The sequence below is a fragment of the Betta splendens genome, chromosome 5 (assembly GCF_900634795.4).
Source record: "Betta splendens chromosome 5, fBetSpl5.4, whole genome shotgun sequence".
NCBI classification, from domain to species: domain Eukaryota; kingdom Metazoa; phylum Chordata; class Actinopteri; order Anabantiformes; family Osphronemidae; genus Betta; species Betta splendens.
In genome coordinates this window covers 8370775-8379928 of record NC_040885.2, presented here as the reverse complement: position 1 = coordinate 8379928, position 9154 = coordinate 8370775, and the positions used below count along the sequence as shown (strand labels likewise).

The following is a 9154-nucleotide window of genomic DNA, read 5'->3' as shown; positions in this document are numbered from 1 at the left end:
CCAAATTTCTCAATTGGCTCGCTGGCATTCACGAGCCATCTTCGATTATATAAAAAAAAAACATCGCCATTTGTTTGATTGCGTCTAGATCCCGGAGAGCGGAGCGTCGGTCGACCGCGACTCCGATTGGCAGCTTCTCTGGGCTGCACCAGAAAACCCCCCGTGCAGCTCCCACGGCAGGTCTCCCCGGGATCCGTGTTTTGCATCGCTCCTCGATTTGCATTTCTTCCTCAGATTTTCCGTGCGACGGGTTCCGCCGCTCGAAACCAGCGGGCGCGCCGCGGCTCCATTGTACGTGCGCCTCCATTTCCAAAGCGATACGCGCGGAGAGCGTTACCTCTGGAAATTCTGAATAATGTTGCCGAAGCCCCGCGAGCGTGGAAACTGAGGACGTTTTGATTTTCATGCATTTCTGTTGCGCACCTACGGAGACACGTGTCTTCAGGGTAAACAGAAAGGGCTAGATCGTGTCGGCAGATTGCATTGTGTTTCTCCCCCCCACGTTTTTGTTGGTTATAGACGACCGAGTTCGAGCTCGGCGACCAGCTCTGCATCAGTTCGTGCGCCTTGGCGATAAAGACGCAGTTGGAAATGTCGGAAGTGCTGCCATTCAACGAGGAAAAAATGAGTCATTATGGAAATGAGGACGACGAGGGACACCTTTCCTTCACCTGTCGTCTTCAAGACACCAACAACTTCTTCAGCGGCTCACAGAATAAACGTCCGCCGAAGCTCGGGCAAATAGGCAGGAGCAAACGGGGTAATTATATAATTAAGGCGTTTTCATGTGGATGGTGATGTGTTGAATGCGCACATCTACTTGTAGACCGTAAATAAGGACGCGCGGAGTCGCAGCGGCAACGCCGTTGCGTTGACGTGGTCTACGGGAGAGGCACAAGTGTGTTTGCATGCGTGTGGGGATGTATGGGATTCTAAATATTCCATTGGCACTGCAACACAAGTTGGATGCGCAGTGCGCGCTGTTAAACGCCTCGTGGACGCGGCTGGAGCGAGTTGTGCCCCAACGTCCCCTCCTCGGCGAACGGTCGACGCGATTGAGATCCAAACGCTGTCGTAATTGCCACTTTTGTGTTTGCACGCGATGCGCGTGTGTGTGTGTGTGTGTCGTTTGCATTTCGTGCGCGTGCCTTGCATCGCTGAATGGAACGCACGCGGACGACGCTCGCAGAGCGCGGCTCACGCGCGGTGGCACATACGTGCACAGGCGCACAGTTGCGTGTAAAGTAGCGCGCAGCCCGCAGACACAACGCGGGGGAACAACACGCACGCATGCACATTTGCCATATGTGCATCGCGCACCGAGACGCGCACACGCGCGCGTGCGCACGCTCGCGGCTCGTCTCACCTCTCGCTTTTTTTTTTTTTTTTTTTGCATGCTCCCGCTCTCTCATGCATGTGCACACCATGCGCGCTCGCACTGCGTCGAGCCGAGGGCTTCTGCGTTTTAGAGCCCTTCTGTCTGTGAATATTCGCCCCCCCCCCCCTCCCCTCATTAACTCTGTCCCCTGTCATCCACAGTTGAGTTCGAGGACGAGAACGGTGACAATGAAGCGCTGAAAAATGGAACAGAGAAGACCCCGGGAGAGGCTTAGAGCGCTCGGCCCACGACCCCCCAAAAGAGACTCTTGACATTTTTTATGGCGATATTTACCAGTTTTAATCCAAAGACACTGTATATAAGCACTTTCTCTCATGTGGCAGCAAGCGGCACTTCCACACCCTCCTCTTCCAGCCAGTCGCGGCCGTCCGGGTGACACTGGCAGGGGCGGGAGATGGCGGCGAGCGCGAGACCTCCAGGTGGACCCCCCCCTCGACATCCACACACGCGCCGACACACACAAACGCAGCCACACGCCACACGGCACGCACACTGATCGTACCCTGGGTCGCAGGGTATCGCCATAAATCCAAAAGCGGGAGAAGGTGCGGGGGGCGTCGAGGTGGAGGGAGGAGGCAAGCGCTGTCGAAACGCAGAAATCAGGGACAGGATACACAAATGAATCTAATATAGAAACTAAAGCACACACTTCTCCTATATCTTATCAATCAAACCTATGGTATCGTTCTTTCTGCTCTTCATTTTGACTGAGGACGAATTAATTACTGACTATGTAAATATGGAAAGGGTAGCCCATATTTTCTTGCACAAAGTGGGAATCGCTAAACTGGTTTGTTCTGTGCTGAAGACTTTATCCGCTGATTCGTCAGACTACGGGTTTCGCAGCGACCCGAGGCCCGAGGGAGTGTTTCTCTTTCGTTTTTGTACGTTAAGAGCACTGGGAGCATGAGAATGAGAGTGAGTTTTTTTTTCTCGATGTTGCCCGAGTTGTTTTTTTGTTACCATATTTTGCAGCTACCGAGTCCATTTCTACACAGTGTAGCCCCACCTGTTTGTAAGCTTCCCAGGCCTTCACCTGGATTGGTTGATACTGTAAGCTGACTGTACACACCCTATTGATGAACTATTTATATTGCATTGTGCATTATCGTGCGTGCCAAATCCCACGGGGGATATTCTGTACCGAACAACTCCTTCTTTTTTTTGTGCTTTCTACATTTACTCATGAAGTTCAGTTGTTTCGTTGGGTTGCCATTTTTTAGGGCTCTTTCTTAAAACACTGAAATACCAACTCATGCATGGCAAATATGAAATCATGCATGCACGGCAGAAGTTCTGAAACTCTTGTGTATTCTTGAAGCACCTCGTATACAGCTTTGAATGACAAACCTCAAGAAACAGTCTTAATTCTGCGTCGTACTGTACGGTTCACACTGATTTGTACAGTGGCCTAATATCTTGTAATAAAGATTATGACAAAGTACTATTTACTGTTTAGTGTTGATTGTGGTTTACAATAAGGAAATCTGTATCTCGATGTTGCTTTTGTTTTTTTAAAACCGTTTTAAAAACTGTAGCAAAACACAAATCTAGTTTTGTATCGGAAGGATGAAGACAATAGCGAAAAAGCTGGGTTGACTTTTGGACACGTACCTTGTACAGTTTGCACTGTTGTTGTTCTAACTGCTCATCTGGCTGCCGTGGACGGTCACGTGAGCGTTTTCCACTGTGAGGAAGTAGCATCCCATTCCCTGGACAGACCAGACGAGGACGGAGGCCGAGCGAGCGATCCAGTGGAGAATTTGAATTCTCCCGCTTTTGATTCGTTCGAAGGAGAGCTCGGACTATGATCTCATGAAGTGCTACAGTATTGCAAATAATTCTGTGTGGGGGGGGGGGAAATGTACATCACTGCTTTCCAATGCAATAAATGTCTGTTTGCATCTAAAATCTCAGCGCCTCTCTCTTTGATCAAGTCGTCCCCTCGGCGGAGACGAGTAAACGGTGCCCGGGCGCCGAGACGCGAGGAACGGCGATGAGACGTGACATTTCCAACGCTGCCGTGGCGTCTAAATGATTCATGTTGTGTGACGAGTCGCTGTCAGCGCCTCGGACCCCGGGCTGCCTGGGAACACGTAGGCGCCCGCGCACGCAGCCATGTATATTTCAGCTCCCGCTGTGGACGAGGCCGGCGTCGCCGCCTCCGCGGTCTTGACAGACATGAAAGGGGCTGCCTGGGCCGGGTACCATGGTAACAGATGCACCTTGCACTCCGCGGGTGCCGCGGTGGGGTTTTCGGCGCCGAGTCGTCTTCCCTCGGCCTCGGCCTCGATACCATCGCTATCTTTAATGGAATTTCCTCCGTTCTCTTATCTCTGCCCTCTCCTCTTGAAGACCCCCTATTCACTCAGTGGCACGGCCGCATTATCCTGCCAAAATAGTGCCTTCTTCCAGGACGGCAGTCAACCATGACGATGACGCCTATTGCAGTAACAGCCTATCTCCTCACGCAGGGAGAAGGGCTGCTACAGAGAGGGTTTACAGAACAAGGCTTCATGTGGTCTGGGTTGCAGATACTTTCATCCAAAATGTGGCTACAGCATCTTGATATGATCGGATCATGTTTCTCTTGATGTTTCTAGCACAACACAGAAGCAGTAGACACCGACTTAATAAATAAAGTCCTTTTTATTCGTTTCTTTGGACTATGTCCTTGCCTGTGTTCACGGTGAACGCGTTTATCATCGCTTATCGGTCCCACGTCACAGAGTTTGCTATGAAAACGTCAGCGCTTTAGGCGCCTGAGCACCTTCGCCGACTGCACGTGACTCACAGGAAGCAGGAAATAATTAGCGCCATTTCAATTGCAGGTGCATCGGTGGGAAACGCTGGAAAATTACGCAGCATCTTGGAGTGAATCACATCCAAATGCCACTTGATCACACGCACGGCGGCGTTGGCGACGCAGAGCAGGTGCGAAGGCTGACAGACGCTCAACTAACACCTCAGAGCACAAGCTCAAATATGTCCAGGGGTGAATCAGCGCGCAAACGTACAACAAGGTTGGAGACGAGTCAAGTAAAAGTGTTTGTGAGTATGAAACTGACACGTGATCAGCAGTTATATGCTTTAAAAACGGATCAGCCAATAATTAATAGCTACAAAAAACACTGATGTGGTTGTGGAAGGAGTGAATAAAAATAGGAAGGAGACAGAGGAGACTCCATAGGTCAATGACACCAGGAGGAAAGCTGCACCCTCCAAGCATCTGTTGCACACACACACACACACACACACACACACTGATCGTCAGTTATCCCTGGGAAAAGCCTGTGCAGTTTCCCGTGGTTTCCTGCCGCTAACCTTTGCGCTGTCGCAGGGTAAAGCCTGCGCTGACCTCACTCGCTGAGCCGCTCGCTGGGAAAAATCACCTGGTCCCTCGAATCAATGGGCTTCATGTAATGCAGGAGTAAAATGTGCATGCAAATGGATGAGAGAGCATTTGCATCGTCTGCCACTACATCCGCGAGAACACGGTGTTTATTCACATTTTTCTCTTTATATAACCTCTTCGTACAGAAGTTTGTGTTTGTGTGTGGATTGCATAAACATTCCATCAAATAGGAATATTCTGTTTGCTTCTGACTGGAGTCAAGTGGTTTTTGTTTTGGCAGATCTTAATCTGAATATTTGACCAACCCCACCTATGGTGGTAAAACTCCCTTCTGTTGCACTGAGCTCGAGATGACGTCAACGTTTTAAGCAAGTTCCCTCTCAGCTTTTACTAACACGTGACTACAGCTTTCACTCATCCCCCCCAAAATCCCCCTAGATTCTTTTACTGTGTTTCAAACGAGTAAAGAGTCCAAGCTTAACAGATGGGAGTGTCAGGACAGGGTGAGAAAAATGGACAAACAGCCAAAGAGACAGGGATTGAAGGACCACTCCGCATTAACATTAAACACTGTCTCTCGCTGTTTTCCAAGGAAACTGAGGATAGCTGCTGGAGGGAGGAGGGAGAGCGGCACGAGAGGGAGATGAAGGAGATAAGAGAGATGGAGCGCCACGAGAGAAGGAGGAAAAGAGACGTATAAACAAACGTGAGAGTAGGGAGAGAGAGAGAGAGAGAGAGAGAGAGAGAGAGAGAGAGGAACAGAATGACGAAAACGAATGCCAGGGAGGAACAGTTCAGACCAACCGGAGGGTTACCATAGCAACCACATCCCCAGTCTCTCTCACTCTCCGTCTCTTGCTCTCTGCCTAGTTGCTTTGTTACAGCTTTAAGTCTGAGGAGGGAAACCAATGACTGAGAGAGACAGACAGACAGACAGAGAGAGAGAGAGAGAGAGAGAGAGAGAGAGAGAAAGAGAGACAGCTTTTTCAGATTTTGGTGCAGTGGCATTTTAAAGCATAATAGCCAACTTTACATACTTGCACAGTCACATGTGTACTTTCAGTACGATGTTATATAAAGCATGTCTGCTGAAATCACCGCGTCAGTGCACGCTGTCCCTTCCCCGGATGCATGGGGAACATGGGCTGTGCGTTATCGTGCAAGGCACAAGTGCTGGGTCACGAACAGTTCAGGGAAAGAAGGTCTCCTGTGACCTTTATCTGCCACGTTTCCCTCTGTGCGTCCTGCTCTCAGACTCATGTGCATCCGCCGCGTGCACCCGGGTGAAGTATTTGTTCTGCGAAGTCCGCCTCGCTATAAACACCCGAATTGGGATGCTATAGGCGTCCTTCTCCAACTCTGCGGCAGTGCACTGCAGCTTCACACACACCACCGGCACCGACAGCCTCCATCGCTGTTATGAGCGAGTCCCCCCCCACACACACACACACACACACCGTTAAACCTGAAGCGTGCACGGTCACCGACGCAGCCCGACGACAACAAAGGGGAAGCGCTCGTGGGGCCCCCGCAGCTAATCGCATGCATGGAGATCATTTTCAAAACAGAACAAAATGGAGGGCCATCTCTCTGTGGCAGAGCGGGTCTCTGCAGGGCCCCCGGGGCAAGATGGCAAGTAACTGTGTACGCGTGCCTCCTGAATAAAAGATGCTGACCTAGATGGAAATCCGCCATTGGTCCCTTAATTTGTCCTACAAGCGTGATTGGCTCTCGGCCAAACGCACAGCATAGCTGCCCAATAGACCGGGAGCGGCCGCGGTCGCGCACGCAAGAATATTGCGCCTAAACGCTGCGAAACGCCGCTCCACAGGTTTGCAGAGGCAAGTTGTCCGTGAGGTGGTGGACGTCACGTGGACGTCGTTCGTGCTTCGCACCCTGTGGTTCGCTCCGTCGCCAATGTGCTCGTCTCCCCCGGCTCGGCCGTGAAAGGCCCGGTTTCATTCACCTCCGGGGCCTCGTCCTCCATATAGCTGCGGAAACCGAGCCGCAGGAGGAAACATGGGAGGCTTTTTTCAGTCGCTCCATCATCAACCAACATTACACAGCTCAGTGATGCGGACTGGATTCATGCTGCGCGCCAGCGCTGGACCACGTGGGCCTAAACATAGTACATACTGTATGTCAGCAGGTCCGTGAGCATGAATGAGCTCGGCTCAAAGGGTGTTTTGTATCAACATTGTACTGAGCCCCTCTACATTATTGATTTGCAATTTGACTGCCCGCCATCAATAAATTATTAAGGAATTGAAAATTGTTGAGCCGGGGCCTTGACAGACCTGAGGCGACTGCAGCTGCGTGATTGCCGTCCGCCGCCGAACCTCGGGCCGAGACGCGGCCCGCTCCTCTCGACTTTGGCCCCCGCCGCGCGTTACGTAACGATCCAGCTGCTCAGTGAGCGCAGTGCTGGCGTTCAGCGGGAGCCGGGTCTCCCTCGGAGGAAGGAGGGGAGCCTCGATCCAGATGCTGCTGGGCCGAACGTGGGACGGGAGCTGACGCCTCCATCTTACGCTTCGTCACACCTCTGCAACAAGCTCAGATATGCATCAGAAAGGCTGGGTTTTGCTGGTGAACCGACCAAATGAGGCAGAGGCAGATTTATTTTTGAGTAAAGTTGCGTTTCATTCATTTATTCAGATGACACATTAGGATGTTGTTCCTGATAGAATTACAGATGTTGCAGCGTGAACATACGCATTAATAGGAGTAATAATTGCTGACGTGAAGAGCTTTCGCTTGATTAAACACGTAGGGATGAGTCAGATATTTAGGGCTGTTGGATAAAAGGGAGCGCGCTGACCCTGACAACAGCAAGTCCTTCTATGCACATTGAAATTCCTTGGTGATGTCCACTCTGCACCATCAGCCTCTCTGGCTAAGCCTCAGGAATATCAACCAGCTGTCAGCCCCTTGCTCACTTGCTCTCTCTCTCTCTCTCTCTCTCTCTCGCTCACTCTCTCTCTCTCTCTCTCTCTCTCTCTCACTCTCTCTCTCGCTCTCTCTCTCGCTCACTCTCTCTCTCTCTCTCTCTCTCTCTCTCTCTCTCTCGCTCTCTCTCTCTCTCTCTCTCGCTCACTCTCTCTCTCTCGCTCACTCTCTCTCTCTCGCTCTCTCTCTCTCGCTCTCTCTCTCTCTCGTCTTCTTGCCCTCTCTCATGCGATCCTGCTCCCTCTCTGCTCCCTCTTGTTGACAGAAAACAAGTGCTGCATCACCATTTTAATTTGGGTGTGGGTGTTGCCGCGTTGTTTTAGCGGCTGGAGACGCACGGAGCGAGCGGCGAGGAGCTGACACGCAGTGAATAATCAGGAGTATGAATCTTAATTCATATTAGAAGAAGGAAAGTGGGGAGAACAGGTCTGGGGAGAATCCAGCTTTAATCTCCCTCTGTTCCTTTCCACTTGTCTGTCCTATAGATCAATGCTCACATCTATGTTTACAGGATTTGTCTCCCTTTGATTTTGGTTAATTAGTGGCTGATTGACATCGAAGGACTTGAATGTTTCTATGTTAGACAGAGAGAACAAGACAGAGACAGACCTCTTTCGGTGTGGTCCCTAGGAGTCCTAATGATCATATGATCAGTTTTCTTGTATGTCCGTGTACTGTGTTAATCCATCAGAGAAGCATAAATAAACCATGACTGTGGCAAATCTACACGTTCATATGGAAACCAACACGTGTCTAACGTCATGGCAACTCCTCCTTCATCTTCCAGTCCTGCTTCACCTGCAGTGATCTGATTAGCGCCTGCACACAGCTGCATTAAATCCCATTTGCATATGAATGCAGAGGTATAACAGCCGTTGGTGTGATGAACGAGGAATGACAGACCCGCAGCTTAATCGCCAACACGTGGACTCAGCTGGATTTTAGCATCTTTTAGTCCCATGTTTCAAGTCCAGTGTGAATGCACAGGTTCAAGCTCTTGCATTTGCACCATGAAGTGTTACTGTATAATATTTGGAGTGTGTGGAGAGTAGTTAAACAGCCCACATGAGCTGTAACATACTGTAAGTACTGTGTGAGAATGGTGATCTGACATTGTGCATTGATGAGTGTTTATCTTTCTTAGGTAGTTGGAAAACTGTCTGTGTTTCTGTTTTCTCACACAGATCCACGGCCGGCTCCACTTTGATATGTTTCCTGTCATAGACAGTGCTTCGAATGAGTCCTTGTGTGGCAATACAAAGTCCTTCTCTCTGTTTCTTCCAAATTCTCTGGAGATGTCAAACCTTACTTTTACTCTTTCAGTTGCCATGGATACCTCCAGCAAGGCGGCTGATTGGAGGCAACACTAAACTCAGTTCTTTCAAGCCTTCGACAAATTTGTTTCCAAACTGAAGATCTATGGGTCTCTCTCTCTCTCTCTCTCTCTCTCTCTC

General features: G+C 50.3%; 1 protein-coding gene across 1 annotated transcript; it reads left to right on the top strand.

Moving 5' to 3' along the window:
- Positions 1–85: 85 nt before the first annotated feature.
- Positions 86–2843, top strand: camk2n1 (calcium/calmodulin dependent protein kinase II inhibitor 1). The gene is made up of 2 exons (XM_029150537.2): positions 86–760; positions 1540–2843. The coding sequence occupies exons 1-2, from the start codon at positions 592–594 to the stop codon at positions 1611–1613; spliced, it is 243 nt and encodes an 80-aa protein (XP_029006370.1). The 5' UTR covers positions 86–591; the 3' UTR covers positions 1614–2843.
- The last annotated feature ends 6311 nt before the right edge of the window (positions 2844–9154 follow it).

What these genes read in the sequence shown, in the direction of transcription:
- camk2n1 (XM_029150537.2), top strand. Translation starts at nt 592, where the DNA reads ATGTCGGAAGTGCTGCCATTCAACGAGGAAAAAATGAGTCATTATGGA. An exon ending in AATAGGCAGGAGCAAACGGG is followed by an intron (nt 761 to 1,539) that starts GTAATTATATAA and finishes TGTCATCCACAG; the next exon opens with TTGAGTTCGAGGACGAGAAC.